Source organism: Gavialis gangeticus, unplaced genomic scaffold (assembly GCF_001723915.1).
Source record: "Gavialis gangeticus isolate Ggan-Ray unplaced genomic scaffold, GavGan_comp1, whole genome shotgun sequence".
Taxonomy (NCBI): domain Eukaryota; kingdom Metazoa; phylum Chordata; order Crocodylia; family Gavialidae; genus Gavialis; species Gavialis gangeticus.
In genome coordinates, this window is record NW_017728997.1 from 22728246 (window position 1) to 22746397 (window position 18152).

The 18152-nt window shown below is 54.9% G+C and overlaps 1 protein-coding gene across 1 annotated transcript in view; it reads right to left on the reverse strand.

The window, feature by feature from the left end:
• The window catches only part of PLXNA1 (plexin A1), a 265521-nt gene that overhangs the window by 210301 nt on the left and 37068 nt on the right, over positions 1 to 18152 (reverse strand). The window contains exon 4 of the mRNA XM_019504928.1: positions 5006 to 5188. Coding sequence (XP_019360473.1) covers positions 5006 to 5188 — 183 coding nt within the window. The remainder of the gene's footprint in view (positions 1 to 5005; positions 5189 to 18152) is intronic.

Genomic DNA, 18152 nt, shown 5'->3' on the forward strand with positions numbered 1-18152 from the left:
GGGGGGGGGGGGGGGGCTACTACCAAGCTCCCAAACCTACCTGCACCCCAGTTGCAAGGGCCACTCAGTGCCACCTTGTGGTCTTCACTGCATCTGAGCCACAAGAACTTGCCTCCCCACCTGCATTGAGCTCAGCATCCCTTTGTCACACCTCCAGCTCCAGAGGACAGCATGCCCCCAGCACCCAGAGAGCAGAGTCCTTGAGCCTCCAGATCCAGGAGGAAGGGAGAGAAGCAGGGGAAGCAATTCTCTTTTTGCCGCAGCAGCAGAGACAGCCAGAGCCAGGGTCTGGTTGCACAGGGCTCCCCAGGAAGATCAGGTAACTGCTGAGGCAGCACTTTCCCCACCCTCCAGGCCCAGCCAGACAGGCCCTGCTAGAAGGAGCAGAGCTCTCCATACCACCCTGATGCTGCAAGGTTACCACAGGGGACACAGGCCATCCCTCCCCCCCTCCACACACACACACACACACCCCCCAGCACTAATCCATCTGTACCTGGCCAGAGCAGCATGCCAGCCTAGCAGCCAGGCCCATGCCCTCTTTGTGAGCCCTCTGCTATTACAACTTCTCTCAAGGAACAATATCCCTCCCACAAAAGTGCAGCAACCCCTTAGCCGTAGATACACAAGTCCTCGTGAACACCCAGCCCCAGACTCCCCACTAAAGGCTTCCTCCAAGTCAGAGGTGAACCTGTCTGGACAGGACTGTGCAGCTCCAGCACAGGAAGCCCTGATCCCCACGGGCCAATGGTCATTACAACCCACCTTCAAGAAAAAGTGCAAGAATATAATAATGGCCACCCATAATGATCCAAGGGCCTGCATGGGATGATCCGCAAGAGGCTGCCTCTTCCTGCACAGTTGCCATTTCTCATGGCAGCGACGTTAAGTGGCAGCAGGCATGTGGCCAAACAGCCATCAGCAGAAATGATGCCAGTTAAGAGAGCTGGGCCCATCGCAAGGATGGATCTCAGCCCCCTCAGAAGGACATACAGATTCTTCCTCTTCCACTTTGCTGTCTCGGCCCTTTCACATGTTGACCAACCCTCTGCCAGAGCAAATGCTTCCCTACTGCCAGGGACCAGTGGAAGACAGGGGGCTCTTCCTATTGGAAGAGCCCAGACAGGTACCCAGCTTGATGACAATGGAGCCTAGATAGCCAGGCACAAACACTTCCCACACCACTGTGCAGGGTAGAAGGGAAACCCAGGCCTTGTTCTCTTCAAGAAGCTGGCACAAAGGGGCTAAGATGAGGACACTTGCCCCCTGCAAACTGCACTGAGACATCACTTTGCCTCTCACTAACTCAACTTGTTCTCTTAAGCCCTTGAAAACCAGAGCCCATCCCACCCTCTGGACACAGGTGGGCTCCCTTATGCTGGCCCCATGGGAAACCATCCACGGACATAGTGCAGCACACTCAAACACGGGCAGTCTCTACATGAACACAAGGCAGGCTGCCAGGACAATCATCTCCAGGCTAACCCAAGGCACAACTCATGCCCAGCCTTGTGCCTCTCATTACCCAGATGCTCTTGGGTTGCTGCCCAGGCCCCTCTCCTCTCTAGCTACCATCACAGGATCATGGGAAGGGCAGGGAGCAAGGGAAGGGGATGGGTTAGATAAAGAGGCAGAAAAGGAGGGAAAGAAATTTGGCAGCTGAAAAGCAACCATCAGGTTCAAGGGATAAATAAATACCGGTGTGTGTAGTGCTGTCTCAGTGGCTTCATGCGTCCTCCACCCACGTGCCCTCCCCACCACGTACACTGGCACAGGCCTACTTAAAACCTGCAATCTGAACGCTGGAGCAGGAGCGGCTGCTGGAAAGGCGACAGCAGTCACTTCAGAGCCCTTATCGATCAGGAAGGGAGGACAAGTTGCCTCTGTCAGCTCCCTGGCTTCCTGGAGGAGGCCCAAACCCCCGCGCAGGCAGTATCCCAGGAGCCTGGCGCAGACAAACTGTGCTCTCACCGGCTGCTCCAAACCAGGGGCTGCTGACTCCTCTGATGGGGGAGATAATGCCAGGGAGGATGGAAACCTGAGGAGAAAGGGAGATGGAGGGGCAAATGGAGGGGAAGGAAGTCTCACAGCACAGAGCATCTTCACAGAGTGAGGCAGAGTAGTTAGAGCAGGAAACAGCCAGCACTGACTCCTGGATCCTATGCCCAGATTGAGCACCGACTCACTGCATGTCTCCGGTCCTATGTGGCCTCAGTTTCTCTCTCTAAGAGGCTGACCCAGTGCAAAGAGGCCTGTGGGGACTTTTCTTTCATACTTCCTCAAGAAAAGCCTGGAAAACCACAGAGCTAGACCATGAGCTGCATTCTCCTTGGGTGGAAGCAAACATTAATTGAGGTGGAGCCCAGGCTGCTGTCCCCATTGAATTCAGCCTAGTAGGCTCAGAGCCCCATTCTCTTCCCCTCCTCCTCCACTGCCGGCAAACCATGGCTCCAAACCAGGAGCATAGGCTGTTCCCTTGTCTGTACCTGAGAGAAGCAAGCATGTGAGGATGGGGAAGGGAGCCTGGGATCCCAGGAACGAAGGCACAAGAGGCTGCCTGGTCCTGCCTTCCAGCTGGGGGAAGGCACTGCCACCTGATGCTTCCCAGACACAGCAGATACCAGACAGGGAGAGGAGATAACCAACCAACCAACCCTCCCCCAGCTTCTCCCAACACACTCCCCTCTTCCCCAACATCCACCCTGCCACCCACCCACAGTGGATCACAGCCCTGAGGGCTGGATCTGGTGCTGGGCTTCGGCAGACAGCAGAAGACAGGGAGTTGCAGGGGCTGCTCTTGCTGAGCTCAGCACAGGCTGTGTTCAAGACACCATGTGAAGCAGATGCCTGTAAGGCCATTCAGCTCCCTGCAATGGAGCCAAGGGCCATGTGAGCAGCTCCATCCAAGTCCCCCCTTCACACACATAGCATTTACCCTCCGCCGGCGCCAGCCCCGCACAGTCCAACACCACTGTAATGACTTAACCACACTCTCGTCCGGTCTTGCGCTGGCCTGGGGCCAGTCGCTGCATTCCTGACCCAGTGAACCAGAAATCAGCACCTTTGCAAGCAGCCTCCTACCTCCAGGGCCAGGGGGCTCAAGCCATACATACTAGAGTGAAAAAGCACATTGCAGACATGGGGACACAGGGGAGACACACGCAGGGCAAGCTCAACCTATTGCCCAGCAGCAGAGAAAGGACTACAGCAAGGGAATACCCCAAAGCTCTGCTCCCAGCTCTACCATTGACTCACTGGGCAGAAATGGGGCATCTGTGTCCCCACAAGTACAAGTGGGTGATCCTGACTCGCCACCAGAAGCCATGGTGGGGTAGGGAGGACAGAGGAGCAACTGGCTGCTATTTGAATGGCAAAACCCTGGAGATCAAAGCCTGGTCTTCCTTATCTGCTTCTGATCCAACACCCTTCCTAGCCTGCAAAGATCCTGTCGGCGACCCTGGCTAGACACAGGGCTGGGCAGGGGAAGCCCCCTTTTAGGTCATCCTCCAATTAACAGGGCTCTCTAAACAATAGCACAGAGTCTCACCCAGACTCCTGGCTCCAGGCTTTCCACTGCAATATGAATAGCCCTGCTGGGGAGTGCTGTGCTCCCAGCACCCCACTGTGATCACATTCCCAAGGAGCCATGGTGGCAGCTGCACAACAGCATGTCCGTTTGGAAAGTAGGGTCTCTCAGCCAATGCATGCAAGGCCCAAGGAGTGCAGATCAGGCTATTCCTGGGCTAAGCACTGGGCAGAGCCAAACAGCCACATCCCCAGCCTGTGGAAGGAGCAAGCCCTAGGCCTGGACAGTCCAACAGTCCCTTCTGCCACCAGCAGGATTGTACCAGGACCTGAAATACAGCTTGGCCTGGCTGGGGATGCCATTAGTGCCGGCTGTGTTTATACATCCAACTGTCATTATAGGAACAATGTTATGATAACAGGAAATCCATGCCCTGTGGAGATGCAGAGAGGCACGCAGTGATTTGCTAAATTGCCACCGACAAGCAGCCTTTGTGTAGCGGGTGATGCGAGCTCCCCCACGCTGTCTGCAGAAGGCCTGGGGCAGACAAAGAGGAACATGATGCATTTCCCCCCCACCCCCTGCCCCCCAGAGAGCTGCCCTGCCATGGGAGCTTATCCTTCACGTCCCACGCATGGAGCAACAGAATCTACCTCCACACTCTCCCCACACAAGGGCAACATGTAACAGGTGGGCTGAAGCCCAAGTCTGAAGTCTGAAGGCAGGGAAAGTAAAGGGACTGCCTTAGCAATGGACACTCACTAAGCGGACACCACCACACACGACTTGAAAAAGAAACGTCTCAGCTGAGCATGGGAGCACCACAGCTGCGAGGGTGAAGGGAAAACTCCTGCTCCGAGTTTCATCCTAGTCCAAAGGTGATGAATTGTGAAAGACCAGCAATTGCCTCGAGTTATTTTGGGCCTTTCTTTCTCCAGTTCCTCTTATTTAAGTCCTTTGGTCCAAATTCAGCATTGAAGTCAGACACCGAATCAGAGCTCCAAAGAAGACAACAAGAGTTTCATCTGACCCAAGAAATGCCAACCCATTCAAGCCCATGCCACCACCAGACAAGATGGCAAAGAGCAATCAAGCGCCACAGGCATGGACTCATCTGTGCAAACACAGCACAGCACCCCTCGGAGCAACGGCAAAGCTATCCCAGAATCGAGGCTCACAGGGTATAGATGAACACAGCAAGCACAGGCCAACAACATGACTCCAACTCTCACTGGGCAAAGGAAGGATACCCCAGGGCAGCCACTTTCATAAGTTATAACCCTCCCACAAAGAAATGCTTTAATAAATATGGATGGCCAACAGGAGCAAAGGGATATGGCCCTTTACCCACACTGCCATTTCCTACCAAGGACACGCTATCCCCATCCCAGAGCACAGCACAGGCCCCAAATCTTGCCTCCAAGTCATCAAAAAGCCAGCTGGCCTCCCCACCCACAACCAGGCCAGAAGGTTGCCTACCTTTTTGATCCTCCCACTCCGTGTGCCAGCAAAGACCACTGTGTGCCCACGATAGTCATACGCCGCCACTGAGGTCATGCCATCCTCCTTATCCACGAAGAGCGGCGTCCCCTCAATGGTGATCGTCCCCCCCAGCGGCTGGTTAAAATCCTGGCCACAGAAATTGTCGTCAATCTGCAGAGGCTGTTGGAGAAGAGCAGAGAACAAGAGTGAGAGATGAGCTGTTTGTCAATACATTGACACGCTGCATAAACCGCAATGCACAGCTGGCAGGGAGTGGGGAAGAGGGGCTGAGCTGTTGATTTAGAGCAATAACAAAGTGAGGAAATGATATGTGCCCACCTCTGCCACCGCAGACTCATTCCTCCGAGGGGCAAAAGATCCCCTTCACCTGAGCAAGTGATGAGACACTGAAAGCAAGAGCAAGGAAGCTGGCCTCAGATTAGACAGAGGATACACCAAGGGGCTCTGCATCCCTTCCCCAGAGACTGCTCCTTGAGGGGCATCACACGCAGTTTGCACACAACAGCCTAGCACCAGGTCTGCCTACCTCAAGCTGGGATTCACCAGCCTCACAGTGCCCAGAAGACAGGCGACCATCAAGGGCCGTGAGACCAGGCCAGGGGATGTACACAGACACACTGCTTCTGTGAGAGACCCCCACCCAGCCAGGACACCAAGGGAGACCACAAAAAGCCTCCCAGGACAGGGGGCCTGTGGGAGAACCTGGGCAGCTGGGGCCAAACTCCACCTTGCTGCCTGGGATTCAGCATAGGGAAGCAACAGGCTGACAGCCCAGCTTGCAACAGTGCCCATTCCTACCCCACCGGACTGCCCATCCCATCTGCCTAGAGGCTGCAGTGATTAGTTACACACAACAGTTTTTAAGGCAGGACTGAAGAGACAACATGAAAAACTGGCCTTTGCTCCTGGCCTGGCTTCCAACCAACCACCACCAGCCCCAGGCTCACCCTACACATGGCTCTAACCGGTGCCCCTCCTTCCTAGCCTACAGCTACGTCCATCCCCAGCTCCCTCTGCTACACACAGCCCACTGCCCGTGCCCCTCATTCCTGACCTCTATCACCCCCTGCTAGTCCAGCCTTGGCTGGAAATTGCTCTCCAGACTTTCTGGCAGTTCAGGGCTAATTGCTGATCTGGCTCCTGGAGAGAACGGCCACTGCCCTCACTCCCTCTCTCTCGAGTCCTCCTCAGCACTGTCCTCCCACCCTGTGGATTCAATTACCCTGGCAGTTCTCAGCCTGAGGCCAGACACGAGGTTGCCAGTAGTTTTCCAGAGGAGTCACGAGCCTGCCTGGGCCGGAGCAGATTTGCTCAGCCCCTCGCAGCCAGCTCACTCTCAAAGGCCCAGAAATGCAACAGGAACCAGTCCATCTCCTTGAAGTGTCTTTGCAGCTGATGCAAGGATTCTGGGGCACTTTGGAGGAGCAGCGGCTGTGGCGGGGGGGTAAATTAGGAGGGCCTGGAGTACAGACACTTGAGAACCCGCTGGAATCAGGTTTTCCTTCAGTTTTCAGAGCAGCTGCAGCAAGCACAGAGAAAGGTCCGCTCCTCCCGTCCACCTGTCCTCACAGACAGAAATGGGGGAAAGTCCAGCAGCCCAATGGCTCCTGCTGCAGCTGAGGCTCGGCACCCCTGGAGAGTCCTGTTACTAAATTAACAGGCATGGAGGGGAATGGGGGGTTGTACTGCAGAACAGGAGACATGGAGTCTGCAGAGGCAGGGGAGTCACTGAAGCAGAGACCTCGAGTCCTGAATCACCCCCAAATCCAAAAGCAAGGCAGACACCCCACCTCAGCGTGGAGCAGCATTGGGACTCCCTGAGTGGCCACAACTAGCGAGCGATCGTGGTAGAAAGAAAGCAGGGAAGTGGAGAGACTGGAGAAGAGAGCAGGACAGCCCCATCAGCATTCTTACCAGGCTGGCTGCCTGCCTCCCACTGAGCTCTCCGCCGAGGGAAAGAGAGCAGTGATTAAAAACCCCACAGCCTGGCTGCCTTGCTGCCTTTCCAGCAGCCAGCCTGAAGGTAAAGAAGGGGCATATTAATCCAGAGCATGTGCCAGGTCAGCATGCGCCTCACTGGCAGAGCCCTGCTGACTGACCCAACCTGGTCACTGCACAAAGCTGGCCTGAGTGTTTTAAGGCAAGCGAAGGCTGAGCCTGGGAAGTAAGAAAGGCCCAGGTAAAAGCTGCTCCCAGATCCAACTGCACTGTACTCTCCGCTGGGCCTGTCCAGGCGCCTCCATGCAGTCCCACACTGAGAAGCACCATCATGCAGTGCCCCTCACCCAGTCCCTCTTGCCTGAAACATGCCCGCTCCCCCAAAAACAGGCAATGCAGTCACCTCAAAGCATCCCCCAAATGTATCCCGGAGCCCCATGTCTCAGGCACATGTGTGTGCTGGCACTGACTCAGGCAGCGCCCCCCACCTCTGCTCTGGGGTTTGGGGTCCACAGAGCAGGAACAAATGGGGAGCCAAGGGGATATGGGGGCGCTGCTGAATATGGCCCAGAGGAAGCCTGTATGGGACTTAACAGCTCATTCCAGCTACACGGCACCTTCAAAAACTCATCACTGCCACGTTCAGCAGAGCCCCCCTGCTTAGCTCCCTTCCCTAACCCCCCTTCCCTTCATAGCCTGGGGTCATGAGGGATTCACGCCCCCCCTAAGCCCTGCCTGCCTTCTCACAGGCGTTGCTAGCTAGGCCAGCCCTCCCCGAATGCAGTTCAGCTGGCGCCGGTTCAGGAATTCTCCTGGCTGGCTTGATCGTGGTCCAGGGGATTCATTACACAATGTCATTTGGATCTGTACAGAGGCTCGAGGGGGGCACAGCTTTGCAACTCCACACCTGCTCATTCTCCCCCATCCTCCCCTCTCAAGGCCACCCCCGAAAGAGAAAGCTACATCTCCACTAGCTGTAACAAGAGGAATGCATTTGTAATCCACACACATTGCTCCGGCCCTGCACATTCCCCTGCAGCTTCCAGTGCATACCACTTCCTTCCCTTCCTGTGCTAAGCGGCTGGGGGGATTGCAGCTGCACAGCTGTGAAGCAGCTGCCGTCATCTGCCCCAGAGGTGACTGCCTTTCAGCAGGGGGTGAAGCTGATCCCTGTACAGCGCTCTGAGCTGCAAAGGTGCTAGAAGAACATCTGAGGGTTATTCTCAGCGGGTGCACTCGGGGGTCTGTGCCCCTCCAAACAGACGTGGTCAGGCATCCCACACATGTCACATACCAGTGGCGGCAGAAAGCTCACTGCGGAACAGGCTCTGGCTCCTGTTGCGGATGACCTGCACCAGGCAGACCCGACCGGTCCCACACAGAAGAGAGGAACTGAAGACCACAAAACGATGAACAGGGGAAGGAGAGTTCAAGGTCAGGGTTCTGGTTAGCTGACTGGTTTTGCTTCAAATAACTCCAAAGCTATGTTTCTCATCGCCAACCAGTGTCTAGGAGGGAGACTACATTGACCCCTCCCCAGCAGAAGGCGAGAATCTGTCACCGTGGCCAAGTGATGGCACAGCCATGGTGCCATCTGCAGTCTCCTGACACTCCAGATGAGATGAGGAGGTTGGCCAGCAAATACTAGCCTCTGGGGCCTACGCAGTGCATGACACGGGCTCCACAATCTCTCCTCACCTCAGAAGACGTAAGAAGCAACTCTTCCTGCTGTCACTCAGGTCTAGACGGGATGACTTTGTCAGAGAGGCAGCTGAAAACAATCCAACCTTGAAGAGACACTCTGTGGGTCCAGAGACCAGGAGCTTTTGCTCAAGCAAGTACACCAGCTTCTCTGGCTCCACCGGACCTGGTCATACTAGTAAACCCTACAGGACTGAACCCTGATCCCCAGCCACCAGCTATACTGATCCCCATTAGCCATGGGCACCCTTCAGTATCGAGGTACCCAGGTCACCCTCCAAAACCCCCATCATGCTCCCCTGCTTTAGCCTGAAGTTCTGCCCTGGAGTACTGGCACATCCTCTCCCCCCACCCAGTCGCAGATCACACAAATCTGAGTCAGACGGGACCATCGCTGCAGCCAGAGAACTATGCCAGGCTAACACAATGCCACGGCACCAGCAAACGGCATCAAAGGAAAGCTCGGCACAGTGACGCAAGAGTTGCACTGGATGCCATGCCCTGACCTTCCCTGAGAGACAACACACTCCCCAGCAAAGGTCCTGCCAAGACAAACAGAGGGCTGCCTTTATCAAAGTACTTCACTTAACATACCAAAGCCTCCAGCAAACACTGCTCAGAAACCCTCCCCTACCAGATCTTTGGGGAAATCCCCACCTTTCTTATAATGCCCTTTTTTCTTCCTAGTTCTCACAGATGCCCAGAGGGGCTTAGCCTAGCTGACAAAACCCCATTACCAGGGAAGAGACCGATTCAGAGGCCTGGAAGGTACAGGGGAAAGACAAGAGCCCAGACAAGGCATTTCAGGCCTGCATCATCAGCCAAAGAGATTAGAGGCCCACAGTGATTCCCATCCAGGCTGTGCCCAATATCATGAATTCAAAAGGTCCCAGGAGCCACCACACAAGGCTCCACCGTCACTATTGGCACCAACAGGTCCCGAACAGAGTTGGACACAGGCATGGGCTAACCAGGTGGCTGCCGGGGGCCTGGGACAGAAAGGGTGCGTGAAAATGGTAATTTTTTTCCCCACTGTGCAATTATTATTATCATAAAAGTTCACCCAGGGCCCTCCAGGAGTCTAAGTATGGTACTAGTCCCAAGGCTGGCAACAACAGCAGAAACATCGAGACCTGAGTGAGCCACAGAGACTGAACTGTCTCTGCCTCCAGTGCGAGCTAGAAGCCTGTCCTCACTCGCTGCACCCGCAGAGAGTAAGCGCTAAGCTCCAGAGCTAACACTGCTGAGGTACAGTTTCCCTGGGGACACAGGATTTACCACAGCTGACCGAGGCATAGTCCACCTCCCGCACAATGCACCTGGCCAGCCAGACGATGCTCCAATGTGGGGGAAAGGGAACAAACTCCTGTGACCCCCCGGTAGGCAAGTCCCGGCAGGTTTGGCAGCCACAGCCGGGCCACAGCTCCCCTGCCAGCATCAGCTCACAGTCTTGTTGGTTAAACACTGTCCCACATTTGCAGATCCAGAAGCAGCTTTTACAAAAGGGACCTGGAACAGCAGCCAAAAGGCATCGTAGCTCAGCCAGTACCCGGAATTGGCAGAGACGAATGTAGGGCAATTTTCTCAAGCGTGCCTTTCACTGAGCACTGCGACTGCTGCCTAGGGTGAAGGGAGGGCAGTAAACCCAGGCGGTCCTTGCTCAGGAACCTGAGCCTGAAGGCCCCATTCCACACAGCTTCCAAAGAGCAGGAGGCAGCAAAGTGAAAACCCCTCTCTGTGCTTGTGCCTGGGGAGCCGATGAAGAAAAACAGGTCGCAGCTGGGGTGGGTCAGGCATCTCAATCCAGTAAGAGGGCACTGAATGGCAGCTCTTGACCCTGATCCACAGTGATCAAAGGACAGAGGTAATTATTTGCCAGTCCCATTAAGAGAATCACCATCTCATAGCAACGCCAAGGCCCCATACTCTTGACCTGGGGAACAGGACACAGGGCCCATTCACCTGTAGGTCACCTGTACATTTTGTGAAAAAGAAAGTATCAGGATACCCCTTTATAAATCCACAGTGCATCAACACCTTGGATACTGTGCCCAGGTCTGGTCCCCATGCCTTGAAAAGCATGTAGAAGAACTAGAGAAGATCCAGAGAATAATTAACGGTATGGCGAGGCTTCCACATGAGGCTAGGCTCATTCAGTTTAGAAAAGAGATGCTTGAGAGGGAGCATAAGGTTTACAAAATACTAAGTGGCAAAGAAAAAGTGAACGGGGATTTATTACTGACTCTCTCAATAGAAGAACTAGTGGTCACAATATGAAACTGGTAGGTAGTAAGTTTAAAACTAACAAAAGGAAGTCCTTTTTCACATCATTAAGACACGAAACTCCTTGCCACGCGCTGCTGTGGAAGCTGACAGGTTAGCCACATTCAAAAAGTGGCTGGGCAAATTCTTGGAGGAAAGGGATATCTGCAGCTATTGAGCAAGGGGACCAGGGATTCAGCCTCTGGATCAGACCTTCTGACCCAACCCCAGCAAGGGCTGGTGCAGAGCAGTCACCCTCCACCAGCCAGTTTATGTCTCGAGACACGCTGCTGTGAATCCCAGGCCCAGTGGTCCGGGCACCTGAGCAGGGAGACCCTCAAGGAGCCTGTATTCCTCACTCATACCTAGAAAGAGTTCAAGGCACCGCAGTGAGGGGGCGCCTGGGGCAGAAGCCTTGTCAGGTCTCCACCCGCGCAGCAGCTGCCGATCGAACGCCTTCTCCCCAGGGCTCAGATTCCCTAACATCCTGCACAAAGAAGGAATTTAAATGAAGTCATTCTCTCACCAGCACCGCACCCCCTGCCCCTCCAGCCCTGACACAGGCCTGGCCACGTGGTGCTACCCAGGATGACAGAGATGATGGAGGACAGGGTTCAGGAACTGGGAAACTCCCTGAACCGTGAAATCTCTTTCTCTGTTCACCTCAGGAGGAGGAGAGCTGTTGCCCTGACAACGCCTGGTCCAGCAGCCTCTAACCACGGGTTCCAGGATCCAGGAGATGTGGGAAAAGATGGAGGAAGGACTGAGCCCTGAGAAGAGAGCTGAATGAAGGGGTGGGTCAGCTCAGTCACCCAGAAGGTCCCATCCCACCCCGATGGCATCCAGCAATGGCAACGTGCCACCATGGCACTGCTCCTGCAGAATCCAGCAGCGCCACCGCAGCCCAGGTGGGTTTATCTGTCCCACGCCTGCTCCCAGTGCGCCCACAGGTGCAAAGCGTTTGTCCGAGCCCTGAACAGGCAGCCACGAGCCCAGGTGAAGTCAGCACTTCCAGCAAAAGGACACACGTGCAGGGGCCCCCAGGGGTTCTTGCTTAAAGAGGCTTCATAAGCAGCTTGGAGTTTACAGGGGCGGGTTTGGCAAGCAACTGGCTCAGAACATGCTCTGCTCCCTGCGGGGTTTGGAAGCCATGCAGCATGTGTCTAACATATGGGGAAGTGCTGAGCTCCTGAGCTATTGGAGGCCAAGAGCCCAGCTCACAAGCCAGCCCCGGTCCCCCCTGCAAAATTTCCACCCCATGACACTACGAAGTGGCACCTCTGTAGAGCGGCACACAGGGAATGCAGGCCCTCAGGTCAGTGGGCCATCTGGTACCAGCTCACTCCTACTCCTGGGGGAGGCCCTGGGTACAAGGCTAAGGGATAAAAAGGGGTAAAGCCTTAAAGGTACAGAGCCCTTCAGAGCAAAGGCAGACACTAGACAGTCTCAGCACTGCAAGGACTGTGGGGAAAAGAGGGACTTCTAGTATATGCCACCTTGTCAAGAAGGGAAGAGAAACCCCTTCCACGGGCTTTGACAGTTTAGGCCCCTATGAGACAAGTCAATAATAGAGATATTAATTACTAGGAACAGAAGCATCCCAAGGGGATCAATCATTTGTGTAAGCCTTTCCCCTGTGGAGCTGGGAAGCCAAGCATGGAGGATCTGTGCCACCAGGAGACCCAGGGAGCAGAAGGCATCCTCCAGAGCTTGCCCTGCACTGCTGTCTACCAGCAAACACACAAGGCTGGCCCATCAGACACCCACAGCTGGGCACCGGTCCCCACCAGGCAGACAGGCTTGCAGACGGGAGGAAAACACTGCGGCTCCATACATTACAGACTCACAAGCCAACTTATTTTCATTTCCTGTTTAGAACCACTCGCTGAGATTTGGGGGCTGCCCCCGCCTGCTTTTCTCCAGGCCCCTGTGGCGTTCAATTCCCATGAGCACGGAGCAGTTTCCCTATCCAGAGAGCCAGGAGCCAACATGGAGCCAGGAGGCTGCACCACTGCCACATTTACCATCACCCAGGCACTGAACGGGAGAGTAGAGAGGTGGAGAGAGCTGAGCTGATCCAGCCCTGCACAACAGTTCACTTTCGCTTGCTCAGCTGCTCTCACTTCCTCTGCTGGGGCAAGGGGTTGAGGACTCGGTCACAAGCAGACTCCTTTCCTGTGCTCTTGCCCAGGCTGGGTCAAGGGCTATGCCAGCCCTTGCTAGAGAAGGGGGAGATGGGCATGCTCCCCCTGTCCTGCTGCATCCATGTCCCCTGGAGGAAGCCACCCCTATCTACTACTCAGGCCCTCATCAGACCATCAGGGTCAGCACCACAGGGGACCAAAAGCAAGTTCGCATCCCTGGAGCCAGTGGCTGGTGGGGTTACAAGAGCCAGCACCAGCCCAAAGACACAGGGCTCCCACTACAACCAGGGGAAGGAGGGGGAGAGAAAAGCCCTGGCTGGCTGTTGCTCTTCCATTCTCACACAGGTGAGAGCAAGAAGATGTGCCAAGATAATGCCTCACCCTCGTGACAAATGGAGCTGACCGAAAGGTCCCTGCCTACTGCTCCCCTCAGCACCTCGCCCTGCTGGGTGCTCCTGGCTGTCCAGCACCAGGTACCAAGCGCTGGGACCCAGGAAGGACTGCACTGACTAAGCAGAAGAGAATTGAGGCCTGAGGAATAAGCTGTGTTGTGGGGGGAGAGGGAATCAATTCACTAGCAGATATCTCCACCCAGGCTGAGCACCTGCAGTTCCTTGGCCATTTTGCTATCAGAAGAGGCTGAGAGAACGGCAGCTGCCGGGGACAGACTGAGGCTTGAGAGAGAGCTCCCCCCCTCTCAATATCACCTGTGCCACACAGCTTTTTTTGTTTCAGGTGGTTACAGAAGGTGCTGACGGTAACGTGGGGCAGGCGGGGACACGGAGACAGCTCCCCTGCAGCCACGCAGCCCACAAGGCCCCAAAGCCTAGCGAGCTGGAGAGTCTGTGCCAGGAAAAGGGAGAAAGAGGAAAAAGCCTGGCCATTACCCTCAAGAGAAGCATGTGCTACCTCCAAGGGGCACATAAGTACATCTCAGCAGAGGTTTCCATAGCTCAGGGAACCCCTACCTGGCTGAGGCACTCCTGGACCAAGGCTCCCACATGCAAGCTTGATCCACAGCTGGCCATCTTTGTCCCCGGCAAGACACGCACACATTCTGTGCCCCTTCTCCAAAAGCAGAAAGCAGTGTCCCTTTTTTCTGCTACCTCTCCCCAAATGCCTAGCAGGCAGCAGGGAAGGGGTTAAAGGAAAGCCGGAGTCCCAGGCAGACAGGAGTGTAACCAATGAAGGTATTTTAGCCCGGGCAGCACCACCCAGCCAATGCAATCTCCGCTCCCCGCTGCTCTCTGCACTCCAATTTGCAGCTTCCTCAACCTCATCTGCTGCTGAATATGCAAGAGGATAAATGTTTATGGTGTTTACTCCTCTCTGCTTTGTCTCAACAAACTCTCTGGGAAACGACAAATACAGCTGCACTCCAGGGCCAGGAGGAGCCCCCGCCTGCCACAGCCATGCCGACACCACCTCAATAAATAATTATGCCTCAATTAGCTCATTCACAGCAAAGTGCCTTGTTAGAGAAGCGCAGGCGGGCGCTATGGCAAGATTGGGCCATGCTGGGCCGGCTTGGATGGTGGGAGAGGTACCGCGCCGGCTGCCGTGGCAGATCCAGATACTGGTATGGAAACCTAGCCTCCGACAACAGCAAACGCCAGACGCTTCAGGGGGAGATTCAAAGGTATCTGGCCCTGTGCCGGACGCTGCACAAAACAGGTAGCATCCCTTCCTGACCCGTGATGATCAGCTGACCTGAAGAATCAATTCTTCTCGGTTCTCTCAGCCTGCACAGCTACCCCTAAAGCACATGCCCCACACTCAGGTTAACAAGACGGCATGCCACCATGGTGGGCAAAGGGTAAAGCAATCTGCTTTCCAGCAGGCTCCATCTTGACTGCCTTGGATGAAGGGCCTGCCAACTCAATGAGGCCATAACCCACACATCAGTCAAGGAAGCCTCATTTCTCAGCCACCCAGTGTGAAGGAGGTTGAGGGGGATCATCAATGCTGCCAGCAGCCGGAGCAGTAGGTTAATCGCCAGTATTGCATGTCCAGTGCCGCTCCAAGTCAAGTGTAGAGGGGACCTCCGTTCATCCCTTCGTGGGAGAGCGTGTCCCTCACAAAAACCTCTGCCAGAGCTGAGTCCTACACTCTGCCACAAAACCAAGCCACGGATGGACAGGAAAGACTAAATGCTTGGGTCCAGAGGGAAGGGGGCTCCAGGTCGTGACAGGGACTGAAAGTGGGAAAAGCTGTCTCTGCCTCTGTCAGAACTGTACCAGGCTGGAGATGTAAAGAGTCCCATCTCCAGGAGTTGGTCATCTTTCCCCCTCAGATGCAAGCCATCTCCAAACAAGGTGAAGATGGTATGTAATGGCATCTGGTGAGCCACAGCCTTCAAGACAGAGCACGATAAGGCCATGACGAGGCATCCAACATATGTACACGTACGTGGAGCAGTACTAAGCTGGGCAGAAAAGCCGCTGCTTTTTCTGAGGCTCCGATTCATTGCCTCCCTTCAAGCCCACTTACCAGAGCAATGAGGGAGCAGACAGGAAAGGCAAAATTCATGCCATTTACTATTATTAATTGGTCGGTAATTTGCCAGTTAACACATCATATAGGTCCCTGTTATCCTGTCTTCCAGGGAACCTTTAACACCCCCCAGGGCTCTTTGAGAGCAAAACCTATGCTGAAAAATCAATAATGGAGGATCAGTGTAGGGTAAAGGATTGTATCAGAGTGCAACTGCTACCAGAGGCTGAGGTTCAGACCTGGGGTTGGGTCAGAGGAGAGGAGTTTGAGGAAGCGGGGCAGGGGTCTCTATCTGAGATAGATGTTTGCTGCCTTGACCTCACAAGGGACAAACAGATGTGAGGGTAAGGAGAGATCCTCCACCTCAGCAATGGTCACCCAGACAATACAGGGTTCCCTCTGATCCCCACATCCCACACACCCAAAAGAAAATTCACCCAGCAACCCCAGTCCCAAACTGAGAGCAGCTGAAGGAAATTAAAAGCCAATAGAAGTATTTCATGGGGCAGCAGGATGACAGATATCACCTGTTTGAGCTTAGCCCCAGGTTGGCAGTGAACAGAAGGTGTTGGTTTTTGGACTCTACTTGGAGTCTCCAAGGAAAGAGCATTTGATGCGTCTCCATCCAGCTCAAGCGTCTGCATCACAACGTACCACCTCCAGAACGGGCAGCTGCTGCCCCCTCACCAGCCAGCTCAGCAAAGAGACAATCAAACAGACCACAGGTTCTGAACTCCTCTATCCTTCCCCAAACATGGTCTCTTGCAGGTCAAACACAAGGCAAACAGCAAGGACTAGAAAGAGCTTGCCCTGCTGCCATCCTCCTCACATCCACTCCATGCAAGAAGAGGCTTTCCATCAGCCCTCAATACCTGCAGCCACATCCACCCCCTCTTTGTGACTCAACACAAGGACACTCTAAGGATCCAGATGTGCAGAAGATCTGAATACAGTTCCCAAGTCTGCTACAAACTTCCTGCATGGCACCAAGTGAGTCTCCTAGGCCCCAATTCAGCAAAGCACTTAAGACTGTGTTTAAGTCCCACTGGAGCAATGGGATTTAAGCACATGCTTTAAGTGCTTTGCTGATGCTGAATCAGGGCTTCATGCCCTGCGCTTCTGAGAAGGAGACAAGCAGGAGGGCTGGTCTAAGCAGGGGGTCTGTTTCCATCTGTGACGCACTCACCATCCACAGCCATGACAACACAATAAAGGACCTAGATAATCAGCATGTGTACACCTCTGACCCTGCAGCAGCCTGTCCCCAGTCCCCCTCCCTCAGCTGGGGGCTCTGGGAAGGCACCGGCTGCTGACACACAGATTTGGTGACAGAACTAGACACAGTCCCAGGTCTCATCCAGCCTTTGAGGGGTTAAACAGGCCAAATTGCCCGAGCTCTCCATGGCATGCACATATGGCCAGAGGCATGCAGGCTATGCTGTGCCATAAGGCAATTGATGCCATTAGTGGTTTGGGTGTTCCCCTTCAGCCAGCAAGTGAGGGGAGGCGAGGTGAGCTGTCCCTTGTCCCTCAGAGCAAGAGTTTGAAGTGGGCCACGCAGGGTCTGGAAAGGAGGAACAACTGCCAGAACCTCAGGGCTGTCCAGCTGAGCATCTCCCTCCAGGGTTTCTCAGAGGATGGATTCAGGCAGGCTGGAATAAGCTCCCCGGCCAAGTGTGTTCAGCTCCTCGGCGCTGGGGAGGCACCGCTAACATCTCCGGTGCTCCCTGCCAAGTCTGGCGGCTCTCCCCCTAGCTCCAGGGAAGCCGAGAGCCTGCAGCATGGGGAACTGCAATGCAAAGTTCATGTCCCTACCACAGTGCCCAGAATCTCACTGCAAGGACATGACCACTCTGGGGGAGCCCACAGGCCTGTGTCCACTGGCCACCCTGGTGCACTGACCCCGGCTGTGTTAGTTGCTGCCAAAAGAGCCATGCTCAGGAGCCAAGGCTGAAGGGTGGGATGAAGGGGGAGAAGCTGAGGTTCACCCAGAGGCTGCATTTTCCCTGTCCAGGCCCTTGTCAGAAATTAATCTCGATTGAACTGGGGGACTGTGGTGTCGACGCCTACACAGTCAATTGGGTCGCCAACTGGCTGGAGGGCCACACCCAGAGAGTGATGGTGGACGGGTCACTTTTGACCTGGAGGGATGTGGGCAGTGGGGTCCCCCAGGGCTCAGGCCCACACTGTTCAACATCTTCATCAGTGACTTGGATAAGGGGGTAAAAAACACCCTGTTCAAATTTGCTGATGACACTAAGATGTGGGGGGATGTGGGCACGCTAGAAGGAAGGAATAGGCTACAGTCGGACCTAGACAGGTTACAGGGGTGGGCGGATGAGAATAGGATGGGATTCAACACTGACAAGTGCAAGGTGCTGCACCTGGGGAGGAAGAACCAGCACCATACCTACAGGCTGGGGAACTCCCTTCTCGTCAGTGCAGAGGCAGAAAAGGATCTTGGAGTCATCATTGATGCCAAGATGAACATGGGCCGCCAGTGTGGGGATGCAGTCAGGAAGGCCAACCACACCTTATCATGCATCCACAGATGCATCACGAGCAGGGCCAAGGAGGTGATCCTC